Source organism: Podarcis melisellensis (genome assembly GCF_964234715.1).
Source record: "Podarcis melisellensis genome assembly, chromosome: 3".
NCBI classification, from domain to species: domain Eukaryota; kingdom Metazoa; phylum Chordata; class Lepidosauria; order Squamata; family Lacertidae; genus Podarcis; species Podarcis melisellensis.
The window spans coordinates 17,536,740-17,554,744 of NC_138530.1; the positions used below are offsets into that span (position 1 = coordinate 17,536,740).

The 18,005-nt window shown below is 42.2% G+C and overlaps 1 protein-coding gene across 3 annotated transcripts in view; it reads right to left on the reverse strand.

The window, feature by feature from the left end:
- Positions 1-1,705: 1,705 nt before the first annotated feature.
- The window catches only part of NPHP1 (nephrocystin 1), a 30,094-nt gene continuing 13,794 nt past the window's right edge, over positions 1,706-18,005 (reverse strand). The window contains exons 15-20 of one of the 3 annotated variants that reach the window (XM_081903997.1): positions 9,331-9,407; positions 8,682-8,781; positions 7,712-7,824; positions 4,357-4,430; positions 3,303-3,347; positions 1,706-2,151 (exon numbers count right to left, since the gene is read on the reverse strand). In XM_081903997.1, the coding sequence (XP_081760123.1) occupies positions 1,873-2,151; positions 3,303-3,347; positions 4,357-4,430; positions 7,712-7,824; positions 8,682-8,781; positions 9,331-9,407 (688 nt within the window). In that variant the 3' untranslated portion in view covers positions 1,706-1,872. The remainder of the gene's footprint in view (positions 2,152-3,302; positions 3,348-4,356; positions 4,431-7,711; positions 7,825-8,681; positions 8,782-9,330; positions 9,408-18,005) is intronic. The other 2 variants (XM_081903996.1, XM_081903998.1) reach the window with 2 other exon arrangements.

Sequence of the window (18,005 nt, forward strand, 5' to 3'; positions counted from 1 at the left end):
AAACAGTGGAGGCAGTGACCAGGAAATAAACAAACCACACATTTGATTTTTTATTATTATTAAGGACTGTAGCCAATGTCAGTCCTACTCAGAGTAGACCTACTGCACACAAGTAACTTAGGTTCATTAATTTCAGTGGGTCTCCTCTGAATATAGCATAGTTGGATACAACTCTCAAGGACTATAAACCCCTTCACTGTAGTCTTTGCTGTTTTTGTCACTGCTTGGAATAATGCTTGCTGAGTGGTAATTGCCATGGGTGGTAGTAGTAATAATAGTAGCAGTAGTAGTAGTAGTAGTAGTAGTAGTAGTAGTAATTTATTATTCATACCCCACCCATCTGGCTGGGTTTCCTCAGCCACTCTGGGCGGCCTCCAACAAAAGATTAAAAATACATTAAAACATCAGTCAAGGACTCTCCAGCTCTCCCCCCCCCCCCCCACCATTTCTGGGTTTGAAATGAATTATTTCCTGGTGCCACATGTAAACACAAGTCAATTGCACATAAATAAGGGACACACACACACACACCTGTATAAATCTCTCTCTCCAGTCTGAAAAGCTGCCTCAGCATTTCTGTTCACATTGGTGAAGTTGTATGTTTGATGACACCAAAAACGGGATCACATGATCATAGAATTGGAAGGGATCCTGAGGGTCATCTCATCCAACCCCCTGCAAGGCAGGAATCTTTTGCCCAACATGGGGCTCAAACCCACGACCCTGAGATTAAAAGTCTCATGCTCTTACCGATGAAGCTATCCCAGAACTGATCAAGTTAGTACACCCAAGATAGAGAACTTGTGTGCAGCAACTGTATTTCTTAGCCATGTTTGTTCCTAGCAGGATAAACCAACAACAGCAGGAATATCGGTTGTGGGATACTGGAGCATGGCAGGATTCCACACTGTGCTCCCATTCACATACACTCCCTTGTAGCCTCAGTGTTAGAAATCAACTGGTCCATTATCTTCCGTCCGATACTCAGCTCAGAGCCACAGTAAGGATCCCATAAGGTGACTGCATATTGAAAACTTGGTAAATGCTGACATTTGCCAGTAACTCTTACCCAATTTTGAAGGGCAGTGGGAAATTTCAGTAGATTTCAAGAATAACCATGAGGCCTTGGCAGGTGGCCAAATATCATATTCAGTTCCACCAGTTACAGTGGTACCTCGGGTTACACATGCTTCAGGTTACAGACTCCGCTAACCCAGAAATAGTGCTTCAGGTTAAGAACTTTGCTTCAGGATGAGAACAGAAATCGTGCAGCAGCGGGAGGCCCCATTAGCTAAAGTGGTGCTTCAGGTTAAGAACAGTTTCAGGTTAAGAACGGACCTCCGGAACGAATTAACCCAAGGTACCACTGTACTAGTAAATGCTGACATGATGTTCAGCCAGCTGTGTTGGTATATGTTCAAAGCAAAACTCATGATAGTATCGATGCTTACATTTACATCAAGATGAAATGGGAGGGGTTTTTTAGATTTACAAGTTAGAATTTTATGACATTTTCTGCTTTTCTTGTAAAATATCAAAGATAAGTAATAACATTCCGCAAGTAAGTACAATACAGCAACATTTGCTGTTACACAAGCTACAGAACGAACAATAGGATTCATTGTCCTGAGGAAACCCAGTAAAAAACGATACAGAAAAGTTTTATCAAAGTTAAAAATATATATGTTTACAGACTTTATTTTTTCTTTTAAAAAAAACACCAAAGTAGCCAAAGCCAACATATCTGAATACAAAAGGGTAGAATACTAATACATTGTATTTATAAAAAAATATAAAAATATGACTTTTTTGGCCAGAACATCAATTATGTTTAATTGATTTGCGTTGGCATGGCGATTGGAAGAGGTCCATTCATACTAAAGGATTATTCTTCCTAGCCTCTCCAAGGAAATCATATGCTATTTCTGCAACATCAAAGGCTTTGTGAAGGCCTTCTGATGACAGCAGAGACGACAGAGCGCCATCCCTTTCTCGGTTTTTCTTCAAGAAGTCGGCAATCATCCGCCAGCGAGTGCCTTCAGATTCTTCTTCTGCCCACTTGTACTCTGGGAGGAGCACAGACTGAAGAAGGGGGAAGACAGAATCGTGGTACACCAGGACGAATACAGACTTCAAAAATTCCCGATCTCTCTAAAGAGGAGGAGGAAATAAATGAAACGTGTTACTATTTGACGGCTTCCTTAAATCAGATTCATTTTCTTGCGCTGGAATTGCCACGAGTCACCTCATGTTGATGCAGCCTTGTCTGTCCCCCTCCCCCACCAATCACGTTGTAACTGCTGCAAGACAGATAGATTTATAAAAGCCATCAGTAAAATGGAAAACCAATTCTTTAAAGCACCAGCAAAGCCAACTAAAAACAGCTAAACAGAGAAAGATAAATGAGTGCTCCTTAAACCTAGCCTTCAGATAAGCTGTTGTGATGTCAAAGTGGTTCACCTTGAACCCTCACTGCGCCGCAACAGTTGACAGCCGCTGCATGCAAATTTGCTCCTTCAATTTTAAACTGAGGCTCTATGATTGATAGATGCATCAGATTTGGACAGTCAGCTTGATCTCACCTTGTGCCCTAGCCACGAAGAAACAAACTCAGGCTTGGGCCACAGCTACTGCCCTATCCTGTGCACAGCAGACAGAGTTGGGCATCAACACTTTGCTTGGCAAAAAATCCAATGAGAAAGATCCTTTGTTTTGTTGTTGTTGTTGTTGTTGTTGTTGTTGTTAGTCGTTCAGTCATGTCCGACTCTTTGTGACCCCATGGACCAGAGCACGCCAGGCACTCCTGTCTTCCACTGCCTCCCGCAGTTTGGTCAAACTCATGCTGGTAACTTCGAGAACACTGTCCAACCATCTCATCCTCTGTCATCCCCTTCTCCTTGTGCCCTCCATCTTTCCCAACATCAGGGTCTTTTCCAGGGAGTCTTCTCTTCTCATGAGGTGGCCAAAGTATTGGAGCCTCAGCTTCAGGATCTGTCCTTCCAGTGAGCACTCAGGGCTGATTTCCTTCAGAATGGATAGGTTTGATCTTCTGGCAGTCCATGGGACTCTCAAGAGTCTCCTCCAGCACCATAATTCAAAAGCATCAATTCTTCGGCAATCAGCCTTCTTTATGGTCCAGCTCTCACTTCCATACATCACTACTGAGAAAACCATAGCTTTAACTATACAGACCTTTGCTGGCAAGGTGATTTCTCTGTTTTTTAGGATGCTGTCTAGGTTCAATATATAATTATGCATAAAACCTATTTTGTGTGCAGAAGAAAGTGATTTTATTTCCTTACCTTCTCAGATCTCTTCAGCGTGCTTTCCTTCTCTGCCCAGGCACTCTAAATGAATGAATGAATGAATGAATGAATAACTCTGAGGCTGAGGGTGTTGAGGGTGATTTTCAATGTATAACCCAAGTCAAAGTTGGGGGCAGGTTAAACCCAATTGGTTGGATTCAAATTCAATTATCCTTCAAGCAAACCCAGTGAAATGCATGGGATTTGCATTAGACATGACAAAGTTATGTCCCACTGATTCCAGCGGTTCTTCTGCTCTAAGGATAATAGAGTCTGAATCAAACCTTTGGCATCATATAGAAAGCCTCCTTCTATCAACAGTAGAGGGTTGATCCAGTAGCGGCTTCTCAGTAGCAGAAGAAGCCATTTTTGTTGACTTCCTCTCCCTCTGTAGCCCCACCATCTTTCTAGAAGATTTTCCAGCCCTCTAAAGCAGATTTTGAGAGAGTGCTGGAAGCTGTAGGGGGAAGAAGGGAATCAGCAGAAGTGACCTCCCTTTCGTCCAGCAGCAGCAAAGTCTGGATCTAAGCCATTTATCCTTTTCTTTTTGGTTAATTCTAATGCGGGGACCAGGCTGGAGACCCCTTTTCTAATACATTTTAAAAAATATATATCTGAATAGCACTAAATCTGTTCCCTTAATCTGTTTCCCGCCCCCACGAAGCTAAACAGGATCTGGCCTTCTAGCTTTTCCCCAGAGGATTCGTAATCATGTTAGATGACCAGAGATGTTGGCAGAAATCACTTCTTCCATTATGACTGTAGGAAAGTCAAACTTCTCGGAATTTTTCTTTCAACACACCACCACACCCTTTTGCTGCATTCCAGCCCTTCCTAAGCCACCTCTTTCCAAAGACTTTGGGCATTTCACTTCTATTTCTGTTTGCTTTGCTTTCAGCACATTATTGACCTAAGCTTAGCATCGTCAGAGCAGCTGTTTAAAACAACAGTGGGATCGAGGCGTGCAAAAGCGTTCAATCCTCCCATGCCGGAAAGAAAGAGGCTTTCAAAGCTGTCCTTTTGGATTAGTGATGCAATACATTTCACGCACCCTGAGCGCATCCATGAGATCAGGCTGCTCCATGAGTTTGGGGAAAGTTGCCAAAACTGGATTGCCAATCAAATCTGCAAGGGAGATTGAAGAGGTGTTTGTTATTTGGGAAAGCTTTAGCAGCATTTTATGCGAGGAAGAAACAATTCACGGGAGAATGTGAACGGCAGTTTTGGCCTTTCACGATTCTGAACATCCACTGAATACAGTTTTTAGAACACACACACACACACACACACAAATGCTGGCTAGAATGTGGAGAAAGAGGGAAAACGTGGTTGAATTGCCCACAAAAATAATATCCGGGGGGGGGGCGGGAATAGCCAAAGCAGTATTTTATATCACAAAGACTGGATTACCTGTAGCAGCAGAACACACTTCTACGATATTTAATTTAAGACTATAAGCTTCTGTAAAGAGCCATGTTTTATTTATGGCAGCCTGTAAGTTCTATGGTCATGAGTAGAGCTCATTGTACGTATGTATGAAAATTTATTTAGGTTGCTTGCTTCTAAAAATCCCATAAGTATGATATGAGGACAATAGCCATGTGCTCTTGTATCACTCCTGCGTCTGGTAGAAACAATTGGGATGGGTTACCATTTCTGAAGGTTTGAGGGTAGGTTAAGAGTGTCATGTATCAATTCTATGTGCATGTCCCCTTCCTGAGAAAGAAAAGAGTTTTTTATTCACAATCTTATACCCCTGTACAAAATGTAAAGCTGTGAACTGGCTGGCCCCCATATTGTGAACTGGCCTTCCAACACTTGCAGTTGAAAGGTTAAAGTGGGTCAGAATCACTGCAAATAACAGCCATGTAAAAGCATTCAGTTCATTTTGAAATGTTGAGTTCCACTTGTATGTGCATCATAAAAAAATTTAAGTTGAAGTAACTTTAATCTGTTTTAGTATTTTAACTTTTGTGTGTTTTAAAGCATGCTTGAGATTTTTTCTAGCTTTTATTGTTTTATTACTTTGTAAACCACTTGGAGGGGGTATTTTTACAATCAATCAGTATATCAATTATACGAAATAAATGAATACACTCAGTGGCGTAGCGTGGGGGGTGCAGGGGGGCCGGCCGCACCGGGCGCAACATCTGGGAGTTAGGGTTAGGGGGCGCAAATTACTTGCCTTGCCCCGGGTGCTGACAACCCACGCTACGCCACTGAATACACTTCCGAGTTCGACGTGATGCGTGTGTGCATGGTCACGCAAATATCAGATGCTCCTAAAACGGTTGTTGCCTACACCAGATGCTGTGAGCAACACAATATGTGCTATAAACTGGGAAAGAGTGCAAATATTGTCAAGAGCTTTTAAGCAGGCATTTTAAGTTGCTGGTTTTCTACACAAAGGTTCCAATAACAGGAAATTTACACTTAGGAACTGCAACCAATTAGGTATTTTACACTTCCAAGCATTGACAAGAACCAGATGGCATTGGACCAATCTCTGCTCATCCATAAATTCAGTGGATTTTGTAAAACCAGTTTTCAGAAGGCATTTTCTCAGAGCCTTGTTTCCCCACCAGACACTGATGCATCACTTCCTTTCATTCAGGCGAAACACCCTCTCCACCAAAACCTGGCTGTCGCTGTGTCAATGCGCATTCCAGAAGCCACCAAACCCTGTCATAAACTCAGACTGATTTCCACGCCAACACCTAGCACTCCTTTGCCACAACAGAGGTGACAATGGCACAGCAAGTAGTATGCATGTTACAATAGGAAGAATGCAAAAGTACAAAAAACAACTCTGGAGTAAGCCTGCTCTCCCTGAGCAGAAGCGAACGTGTTTCTTTGATGAACAGGAGGTAGGTTAAGGAGGGGAAATAAATGTTTTTGAGGTAGGCCATGCATTCCCTTGTCTCAGGACTTTTAACTACACCTTTCTTAACGGGTTGAATTATAAAAAGCAAAAAATATAAGTTCCACATTATTGTTTAAATGAGGATTCCTGTTAAGATTTAAAACATGAAGTTTACACAAACCTTTAAAAAAAACAGGGAAAGATCAAGGTACAATCAGAAATCCATACCATGATCACATGATTCCATGGAAAATGCACTGCTAATTTCCAGTGGGAACACTTCTTATAGCTGCATCCTTAATTCACTTTATTAGAAATGTATTTGTAAGACATAAACATAGGAAAATGTCTGGGGATTGTCAGGGACATGTTGACTTACTGTGCAGGGATGTGCTTTAACTGCTGCTGACAGAACAATGTCATTCCCATGCTGTTTAAATATACCCAGATTGGCTGAGAAACACTTGCCTGGTTCATGCATGATACTAAGCGAAGCCATGGCCAAGCATGAACACATTAAGAATTATGGCTCTTTGTTCTATGTCTGAACCTAGGCTTGTGGTTTGTCACACACCAGAAAACCACAGGATTTAGGCAAGGTTTGTTCTTGGCTTACCGCTCACAGATTGCCTGGATTGTGACAAACCACAAGCCAAACCATGGCCCAGCCCAGAGTAGCGTGTTAACCAGAAGAGCAAAGTGACTGCAATTTTTATGACAAGTACCTGCACACTTAGCCACAGTTTGGCTTAGCATCACATCCATAACTGAGCCACTGTTGTGCCCTGTACCTGAAGCATTTTTAGGAGAGTGACAGAGAGAACACAGATTCTAACTGAACGCGTAACCCCTGCTAATTTTTGGATTTCCTGCAAACAAACTGCAGTGCCGGGTAGGGCATTTTTGCAATAACTACCTCTGCTCTTGGGATGCGGGTGGCGCTGTGGGTTAAACCACAGAGCAAGGACTTGCTGATCAGAAGGTTGGCGGTTCGAACGACCCCCCGACGGGGTGAGCTCCCGTTGCTCGGTCCCAGCTCCTGCCAACCTAGCAGTTCGAAAGCATGCCGAAGTGCAAGTAGATAAATAGGTACCACTCCGGTGGGAAGGTAAACAGCGTTTCCGTGTGCTGCTCTGGTTCACCAGAAGTGGCTTAGTCATGCTGGCCACATGACCCGGAAGCTGTACGCCGGCTCCCTCGGCCAATAAAGCAAGATGAGCACCGCAACCCCAGAGTCGGCCACGATTGGACCTAATGGTCAGGGGTCCCTTTACCTTTTACCTCTGCTCTTAATGAAGAGTGCAGGGTTGAGGGCCACTTCCTTAACTGTTTCAGAGTTCCTGAGAATGCATTCATTTACATGAACTGCTGGACCAGGGTTTTTTTGGAGGGGGTGGCACTGGTGGAGCAGACTATGCCAAACTGAAGTTGGCCCTCTCCTGCTTTACAAAAGAAGAAATTACTTGACACCTCTCTCACACACATGGCAAGCACAGAAAGCAGCTGCTGCTTTTTCGACCCAAACATTACCAGACTTCCTTACCTGCATTTTGCATGTTTGGTCTGTCCCGGAGGAGCACATCACCAAGAATCTGACGATAAAATAATAAAAGGTGTATATAGCTCATGCTGCCAATTAATACTTCTGGTAGCAGACTGTTGTTGTTGTTTTTTAAAAAAAGCAAATAAAAACAAAGTTGTCAGTAAAAATTACTCCTGAAATATTTTAGCACATCTTAACATGCAAGATTTCTGAAGGCAGTAGTATTAAGATGGACTTTATTCTGACCAACTGTGAACTACCGCTTTAATCTTCTTGGATATTAAGCAATTCACACATTAAAGTGCAGTTTTGTGACTCAAGACCTAACCACCATATTCTCTGTTTCTAGGGTATATTACACAACATACTAAAAGGTCCAACACTTTAAGGGGCATTAATTTTACCTTCTATACTTTTTTCTTTTGTGTAAAATTAATTTGGGTCAACTCCTATGTTCCTAGGCAGGCACCATTAAGTAAAAAAAATCAGATTTCTATTTTCAAATTTTCTTTGAAGAGGCATTTCCTATTCTCTCCCATTGGGACAGGGTGAAGGGAAGAAATCCTTGCATTTTCTAAAGAAACATTAAAATCTGCAAACTGGGGGCACTTTTCATTTGATTGAAATGTTTCCATATTGCACTATGTTATTTCAAACTACAATTTACTATCTCCTCTTTTATTTCACCATTTGGGATACACTGTTCTTTCTCCTCCGGTGCCTTGCATTAGATAATTGACATGCAATAGTATTTAGAAAGGCTGGCAGCTGACATGCATTAGTCTTTAATATTTGATAGTTGATAGAAGCCTGTCACATTCATAACAGAGCTTTACTGCAAGTTTGGACCTAATTTTTTTAAATTATACAGCAAAAACACTTGTTTCATGTATGAGAGAAAGCTACACCTCAACGAAAGCTACACAACAATGTAAGCATCATAAGAAAACTGCAAACTTTGCTCACTTACTTCAATATTGCTCTGGAGTTGGTGCTTAATGACCTCAGTTTCACTAGAAGTTGAGGCTGCTTCCTCAGTGTTATCATGTTATGGAAAACACTGCCACTGGCTTTAGTAAAAAGATATAAAGCAGAGAATCAAACATTATCAGTACTTGGGTTACTTTTAAATGTTCTCAAATACGTAATTCATTCATTCTGCTTCCAGCACTTTTTCCATCTGTTTATCTCTACCTGTTCTCATTCTGATCTCTGTGGCTCACTTTAATGAGTAGGACCAAATCAGAAACATTAAGTCATACTTTTCACCCTCCCCTTTGCAGTTAAAATTCTAATTATTCCAACACCCATCACACTTCTTCCTTTAAAAAAAAAAAATGTCTTAAAACCCTCCTTTTCCTCTTTGGCTTAGACAGCCATGTTTCCATCTGGCAATCAGAGTTTCCACAGGCACACAATGGCACTTTTAACACTGCTTATTTATAATTCCTTTCCTTAGATTGGCATGGACGTGCCTGTTTCGTTTGTGTTTCAAACTTGTGCAGTGCTTATGCAACATTATGCGTTTCATAAATAAATAATAAAATAATGGAGGATTTCTGGCAACAGGGCATACAAAATAGTTTTCAGTTTCAGATAAGGGACAAGATAAGCTCTACCTCTTCTCAAAATTGACGGGTCTACTTCAACGCCCTTTTCATAGGGAGTCCCACCATTCAAAAGCAGCTCATACGTTCTGAAAAATACACAAAACACAGACACCTGTGTTCTTTTCTGACATGGGTGAAAAATGAAAGTAAAGAAATATGTGCCTTTTCCTGAAGCTGCAAAAGGTATTTTATGCAAATCACCCGTTTTCGTATTTCGCCTTTTCTGAACGAAGGCAACAACAACAAAATACCTAGTGCAAAAAAAAAAATTATTAACAGCTCGATTTGATATGCATTCATTGAAGGTTCCATAAAAATATGTCTTCCCTAAATAGCGCAAGGGTTCTATTTTTATAAGCCTTTAGAAATTCTTCACCTTGCGAATCTGTACTTTGTAAGGCAGTATGGCCACCTGTGGCATGACCCTCCTGTCAGTTGTAGAAATGGGTCAGATAGAGAGACAGATAGAGATATATGTCACCTTTTGTACCAAAAGTGTGCACAAACCCACTCAAAACAGGCACTGTGAACTTTCTGATAATATATGGAAACTAATTACAGTGGTGCCCCGCAAGACGAATGCCTCGCAAGACGAAAAACTCGCTAGACGAAAGAGTTTTCCGTTTTTGAGGTGCTTCGCAAGACGAACTTCCCTATGGGCTTGCTTCGCAATACGAAAACGTCTTGCGAGTTCTTGAGAGTTTTTTCCCTCCCCCCCTTTTTCTAAGCCGCTAAGCCGCTAATAGCCGCTAAGCCGCTAATGGCCGTGCTTCGCAAGACGAAAAAACCGCAAGACGAAGAGACTCGTGGAACGAATTATTTTCGTCTTGCGAGGCACCACTGTAGTGGATGCTGTCCTATGAAAGATGACCCAATAAAAGACCATCAAACCAGGTAATCCCAGAGGTTGATAGGTATATCAACCTATAAAAACAGCATCCAATAAATCATTTTCACGTGTTATTTGGCGGTTTATGAATCCCACCTGTGTGAGTAAAGGTAAAGGTAAAGGTACCTCTGCCCATACGGGCCAGTCGTGTCCAACTCTGGGGTTGCGCGCCCATCTCGCTTAAGAGGCCGGGGGCCAGCGCTGTCCGGAGACACTTCCGGGTCAGCGTGACGAAGCTGCATCTGGCAAGCCAGCGCAGCACACGGAAACGCCGTTTACCTTCCCACTAGTAAGCGGTCCCTATTTATCTACTTGCCCCCGGGGGTGCTTTCGAACTGCTAGGTTGGCAGGCAAATCCTAATAATTTGGGGTGAATTCCTTCCCCTTTTAAAACAAAGTATTTCTACTATCCATACCACTGCAAGGTTGCAATGATTGAGAATGCTGCTTAAGACCCACTCACCACAACTTGCTTTTGCTCAACAGAACGCTTTGCTTTTATACATTACAATTGCTTGCTCCGGGTGTATCACAAGCCACTCTGGAAATATTCATATATTTCAAAAGTAGTTCATGAAGGGTTATCATTTGGGAAACCAGAGTGGATAAAAATCAATGGTTTTAAAAAAAAATCAAAATCAAAAAAATCGGATTTTTTAACTTTAAATTGGATTTTTTTTAATTTAAATTGGATTTTTAAAATAAAATGCTTTTGGAGGAAACATCTTTCTAAAGATAGTTTTCTATTTAAGTTACATTATAGTCCAAAGACTATTCCATCAGGAAATAAGGATTTGTTTTAAGTTTTTCATGTGTGCTAAAATTCAGTCTAAGTTTTTTATTTTTAAAAAAAGCCGTTTAACCACATCAGTTAACAAGCATGGATACATGTGCTATAATGTTATTGTTTTAGTTAAATAAATTGTTTAAATTGTTATTAAGGAAAGGATTATTTTTCTCCTTCCAATAAAGTACAGCAGAAAAGTTGCTCAAATATAAACAGTTAACATATTAAACCTCACAATAATGTCATAATTATCTGTCCATGTATTTCTAATAGTATAACCAAATCAGTCATTTTTGATATAACTGTAAAAACTACTCTAAAAATTATTATTCCAAAAATGAAACCTTCATCTGGTTGTAAATATTAAGATTATACCAGCAAGAATGAGTATTAAAAAAAATGATTTAAATCAAGTCTTACTGACTAGTGATTTAAATCGGGATTTAAATCGATTTGATTTAAATCAAATCCACCCTGTGGGAAACTAAAAGTTTTGGGCATGCAGACACTTGTACAATTCTCTGGGTTGTGGCTTTCAAGTTATCATCGGGTAATTACCTGAAAAGCTTCTCTGGGGTCAAAGATACACACTGGGCGCATTCACAAATGTCATTTAAGGCAGGAACCACTGGTGCTAAATTTACTGTTTTGAATTCCGTCCTGACCTGTTCACCTCTGGTGCTGTTGTACAATTCACTTCTCCACGCGGAAGTGACTCATGTGCTCCCTCCTCTTGGTTTTTCATCCAAACTGCACAGAATGCCCAGAAAAGACCCTGTGCCAATTTTGTATCTTTCCAGGGATCACATAATTACAGATAAAAGGCAGTCAAATTATGACATAGGAATCCTTTAGCTTTGAGTTTCTAGATATGGATGAACAGAACATCCTAAAGACACACTGGGCTGGCTTCCAAGTTCAGAAGCATCATATGGACACTCAGCCAGGGCCCCTCCAATTTAGAATAGTTTGAGATGTTGCTCTTTTGCAGCCAAAATTATCTGAAAGACAGATAAGCCACATTTATTCCCGGCATTGCTGGATCCTTTTTCATGCACACATATATACATCCCTTTATTTCTCATCACTCAATGACTTGCAGTTGAATGTGTGAAAAGACTGCACTGAAGAGTGTCGGGTTTGAGGCAAGAGGAAAGTTCTGAATGTGACATTAGATCTGTGATGGCTCATTCACACATGCAAATCATTACTTGTCTCTGTATAACTCAGATGATGAACATGCATGCTTGAATTTGCAAATCAGAGATATTTCACCCGTTTGCACCACTTATTTTGCCTGTATTTACAAATGCAATAGTGATGTATGGAAGTAAGAGCTGGACCATAAGGAAGGCTGATCACTGAAGAATTGATGCTTTTGAATTATGGTGTTGGAGGAGACTCTTGAGAGTCCCATCGAATGCAAGAAGATCAAACCTATCCATTCTGAAGGAAATCAGCCCTGAGTGCTCACTGGAAGGACAGATCCTGAAGCTGAGGCTCCAATACTTTGGCCACCTCACAAGAAGAGAAGACTCCCTAGAAAAAACCCTGATGTTGGGAAAGATGGAGGGCACAAGGAGAAGGGGATGACAGAGGATGAGATGGTTGGACAGTGTTCTCGAAGCTACCAGCATGAGTTTGACCAAACTGCGGGAGGCAGTGGAAGACAGGAGTGCCTGGCGTGCTCTGGTCCATGGGGTCACGAAGAGTCGGACATGACTAAATGACTAAACAATAACAACAACATATGCAAAAATGAGCCTGATGCCTGCCAAAACATTGTTTAACTTGGTCCTTAAAACAGAGTATGTACCACTTTTCTGGGCTTTGTCGTGTATCCTACAGTAGATACTGGGCTATAAAGTGGAGGTCTCCTTCAAATTAAGCTGCCAGCACAAAATGGTCCTTGCTTAACTTTTAGCCTTTGCCCCCACAGGATGGTTGATTTGGGCTTGTTTTTCTCCCTGACTTCCTGATGTTTTTGTATTATCTGCTGCTTCCTGTTTCTATTTTAATATTTTACTTGCTGCTTTTATTGAATTGTTGACATAAGCTGCCTTGGATGCTTCTATGACTTAGAAGACATCTGAAGGCAGCCCTGTATATGGAAGCTTTTAATGTTCGATGTTTTACTGTGTTTTTATATTTTGCTGGAAGCCTCCCAGAGTGGCTGGGGCAACCCAGTGAGATGGGCTGCATATAATTAATACAAGGGGAAAGGGACAGGGAGGGAAGAAGAAATAAAAATCAAAGCTCAGGGACAAGTTCCTAAACAGTTGTTCTATAATGACCAGACGGTGCACAGCTCAAGGGCAGCAGGAATAGGCTGGTATAGTAGCTATAGAACTGAACTTTTGTTTGTTGTTTAGTCGTTTAGTCGTGTCCAACTCTTCGTGACCCCATGGACCAGAGCACGCCAGGCCCTCCTGTCTTCCACTGCCTCCCGCAGTTTGGTCAAACTCATGCTGGTAGCTTCGACAACACTGTCCAACCATCTCGTCCTCTGTCATCCCCTTCTCCTTGTGCCCTCCATCTTTCCCAACATCAGGGTCTTTTCCAGGGAGTCTTCTCTTCTTGTGAGGTGGCCAAAGTATCGGAGTCTCAGCTTCAGGATCTGTCCTTCCAGTGAGCACTCAGGGCTGATGTCCTTAAGAATGGAGAGGTTTGATCTTCTTGCAGTCCATGGGACTCTCAAGAGTCTCCTCCAGCACCATAATTCAAAAGCATCAATTCTTCGGCAATCAGCCTTCTTTATGGTCCAGCTCTCACTTCCAACCATCACTACTGGGAAAACCATAGCTTTAACTATATGGACCTTTGTTGTCAAGGTGATGTCTCTGCTCTTTAAGATGCTGTCTAGGTTTGTCATTGCTTTTCTCCCAAGAAGCAGGCGTCTTTTAATTTCGCAGCTGCTGTCACCATCTGCAGTGATCATGGAGCCCAAGAAAGTAAAATATCTCACTGCCTCCATTTCTTCCCCTTCTGTTTGCCAGGAGGTGATGGGACCAGTGGCCATGATCTTCGTTTTTTTGATGTTGAGCTTCAAACCATATTTTGTCCTCTCCTCTTTCACCCTCATTAAAAGGTTCTTTAATTCCTCCTCACTTTCTGCCATCAATGTTGTGTCATTTGCGTATCTGAGGTTGTTGATATTTCTTCCCGCAATCTTAATTCCGGCTAGGGATTCATCCAACTTAGGACAAAAATATAAGTGCTCAAATCTCTGTTCAGTCGCAAAGCATGGTGAGTGAACTTGAACCACTCACTATCAGGCTGACCTACTGCACGGGGTTGTTGTGAGGACATTGCCCTCATGTCCTTGGAGGAAGGGTGGAAATAAAAACATAAACGACAACAGCTCAATATTAATTAACCTCCCTCTGGATAGAATGAGATATTTTTAAAACCTTTCATCATTTGGCCAGGCAGCACCTTATAATTTGCGTTGTTTCAATTTGGCTACTGTTCTCGTCAAGTAAAATACTGAAGAATTGATTGATTCAACATGATTTCCTGTCTGGAAGTGACGGACATGAATTACATGCTTTGTGGAAATTCCTGTACTGGTATACTGGTTCCCTAAGCCTTAGTGATGAATGCAAATGAAACATCTTGCCCATCCTCTCTGTTCCTGCCAACTTTCAACAGGGGATTTGAGAGAAGCCACAATGTGAAAATGGGTGTTCACCTCACTGTGTGCCAGTCATCACACACAGTAGCTGCAACTTGGTAATCTGGCCACAAGTGTACAGTCCAAACTGTAAAATGCGTAAAGCTGCCCATGAAAAACTGTGTAGAAAGGTCTCTCGGAAACAGCCTTCCTTACAGGGAAGGGGAGGTTTTCCAGGGTGAGAGGCTGGGGGAAGAATGGGAAGCTCCCAGGTGAGAGCTGGGAGGGCTCACCTTTTTCTGTCTGGGTCAAAAATGAAGGTATACCTGTGAGGAAGGACTTTGCATTCTTCTATCTCTTTCTTTTTGTTGTTGCTGTTTTGGTTTTGTTTAAATTGGTTTGTTTTCTATTGTGTTATGAAAAGTCTTAATAAAATTTCATAGATTTCTCAATGACTTGGTATAAGGCAGCTTCCAAAAAAAAGGGGGGGGAACAGCCTTCCTTGTGAAGCTGGCAAACGGTAAATATTTTAAAGCAATTAAATAATTATAATAACTGTATTAAGCATAAAATACGGAATACGGGGGGGGGGGGTCCACGCCATCAGATTATTTTAGTCCCTTTGCCAAAGCTAAAGAAAGCTTTATTCAGGACTGTGGAAATGATACTAGAAAGGACGGCTAAAACAGTCATAAAGGAAGTCCTCAAGCAAGTTGTTGTTTTTTTAAAGAAAAGAAAATCTGGGCCCACTTCAAGTTTTGAAAATAAACCAAGCACATTTTTAAATCATTTAGGGGGGTGAGACTTGTTTAACAAGCTTAGCAGTCTTGGGGCAAGTTAACAGGCTGCATACACATCACATGACAAGTTTCAGTATTCACCCAGGCTATGAGACACCCATGTAGTACAAGCCTAGCAATGAGTCAGTCTTGGGGCATTATCCAAACCCAGCTCAAGGATCTGTGGTATGATCAGAAATGTTCCTCTCAAGGACAGCCTCTGTGAGCCGAGCCCCTGGAATGCAGAAATGGCAAGAATGCTTGGGTGGCAAAAGACGTTAATTAGCATTAGTCAGTTTTGGTCCTGCCTTGCCTTGCATAGAAAAGGGTTTTTTTATTAAAAAAAAAAAAGGTGGCATATGTAATGCTATATTAAGTAAACATCACTAAAGCTGGCCTTAATGAACTTTGGAGGAAGAAAGAAATGAATGTGTAAATTTGTAACTTTCAAGGCTGTGCTCCTATCACACTTACTTAGGAGTCCCATTGAACCCAGTGGGAGATTTGAGTACAGATTTCAGCAAGGGATGGGGAATCTGCAGCCAGTGTTCGAAACTCCCATTGTTCAAGGCGCATTTTGCAAACAGGGAATTTCATTAGCATGAGCAGTTTCTGAACTCTGGGCACAGAACTGCGCCTAAGATTTCAGATTAAAACTGCAGACTGGAAGGAAAGGAGAACCTTTTTCTGCCTCCCCACTTCCAGCTACTCTGAAGACTGGAGAAGAAACTCTTTTAAGAATATTAGGGGGGTGGGCAGGGGAAGGACTGGACCCTGCGAAAAATGAACATAATATTTTAGGTGCAGTTCACTCATTTTCAGCTTTGTATTCTTGTTATAAAAAGCGCACCGAGACATTCCGCTGTTGTGCCCACAACCTAGGTTTAAGGGGCCATTTAACTCCTAGCTTTATCTGTTTCTAACACTGTCTTGTAGTCTTCTAACTGTTAAGACTACAATTCCCATCATCTCCAACCATTGGCCACACTTTCTTGGACCGATGGGAGCTGAATGACAGGTTCCCCCTCCTTAGTTGAAAATGCAACAGATAGTCAGTTGAGAGCATTAGCCAAGGCGTTGAGTAAATCTCACTGATATTGTGATCCTGATGTAGAGTCAAGTTGCCTGTTGCAATTCAGATGTCCTCTTGCTAGAATTCCCCCCCCCCCCCCGGCAAAAGAATATGTTTCTGTTGGCAAAGAATGTGAAATCTGGAAAATGTTGCAGATGCATTTGCTATTATGTGCTTCGGATATAAAGCAATGTAGTATTATTGTGAAATGAATACTGTTAAACTGAATCGTTATCTGCTATACTCAGTTCCTTTAAGCTTTAGCTTTATGGGGAAGTATTGGCAGGCACTAGGGAAATAGCAGCAGGATAGGAGTGAGAGCCAGGAGATACGTCACTGTCAGGGAACTGACATCGGAGCCAGAAGTGGAGGCAGGGCTCCCTAGCGATGCCGGAGAAGGGCTGAGCAGGGACAGAGGGGACTCATCGGCTGGGGAAGGAAATCAGCGTAACACCAGGGATAAAGGGGGGCGGATGGGGGAATCAGAGAGGGGGCTCCAGGACTCTTCGCTGGAGACCAGCGGGGAGAGCACAGGTCCTCCGCTACCCACACCCACCCTACGCAGAAGACTTCCGCGCAGGGAAAGTAGGCGTAGACTTGGCGTCAAAGAACTTCTTTGCTGGAAGAAGTTCAAGAAACGCCCACTGACGGATTCTGCTAGCGACTGAACAACCACAATGTGAAGGGCTGTCCAGCCAGGAAAGGTTTAACCAGGCTACCTAGCCAGGAGTGGCGGCAACTTACGCACGAGCAACCCCATATAACCATCACAGTCACCATGGGCAGCATCCAGAGAGCCCCAATGTGAGAGCAGAAAACACTTCCAATTGTGTGTTTGGGAAGAGGGGCGGTTGACCCTCCTCCAGTTTCATCTGTTCCACCAATACATCATTTACAGCTCTCCCTGGAGTGGCTCAGGACGGGGGGAGGGGGAGAGAAAGGGGAATGGTGGCCTGCGGTGGGAAAAGGGGTGTTTTGGAAAAGCATTTCTCTCATCCTCAGTTCCCTGTATGTTAAACAGGAGCAACTGCAAACTAGCATTCAGGATTGGTGTGTGGACCACCATAATAAAGAATATGAATTCGAAATGCTTAAGAGGTGAAGCAGCTGCCATACAACTTTGAGGGGGGAAACCTGGCAATGCAACTTAACATTTTAAATGCTCCCCCAAAAGTCAAGGTAAGTAGCAAAGTTCTAAATGCCAACACAGGAAGCAAAGGCATCCTCAGGAAGAACTGGATATGTCTCTTGTCTGAAACCCTGGAGAGCTGCTTCCAATCTGTATAGGCAACACTGGTCTAGATAGAAAAATTGCCTAACTTGCTACAGGACAGCTTCCTAAACTGAAAAAGGCTGCCATATTTTAACAGCAATTATTTGGTGGCACAGCCATCTTCAGTATTTGGGGGCCCTTGAGTAACAGACAAGCAGCGACCCACCAAAGCATGAAAACTAAGAGCACACTTAAAAAGTCTTCTCTGCCAGGTGACCTATATGAAGCAAGCCACATGCCAATCTCTGTTTTTAAAAAACCTCCCCTACCA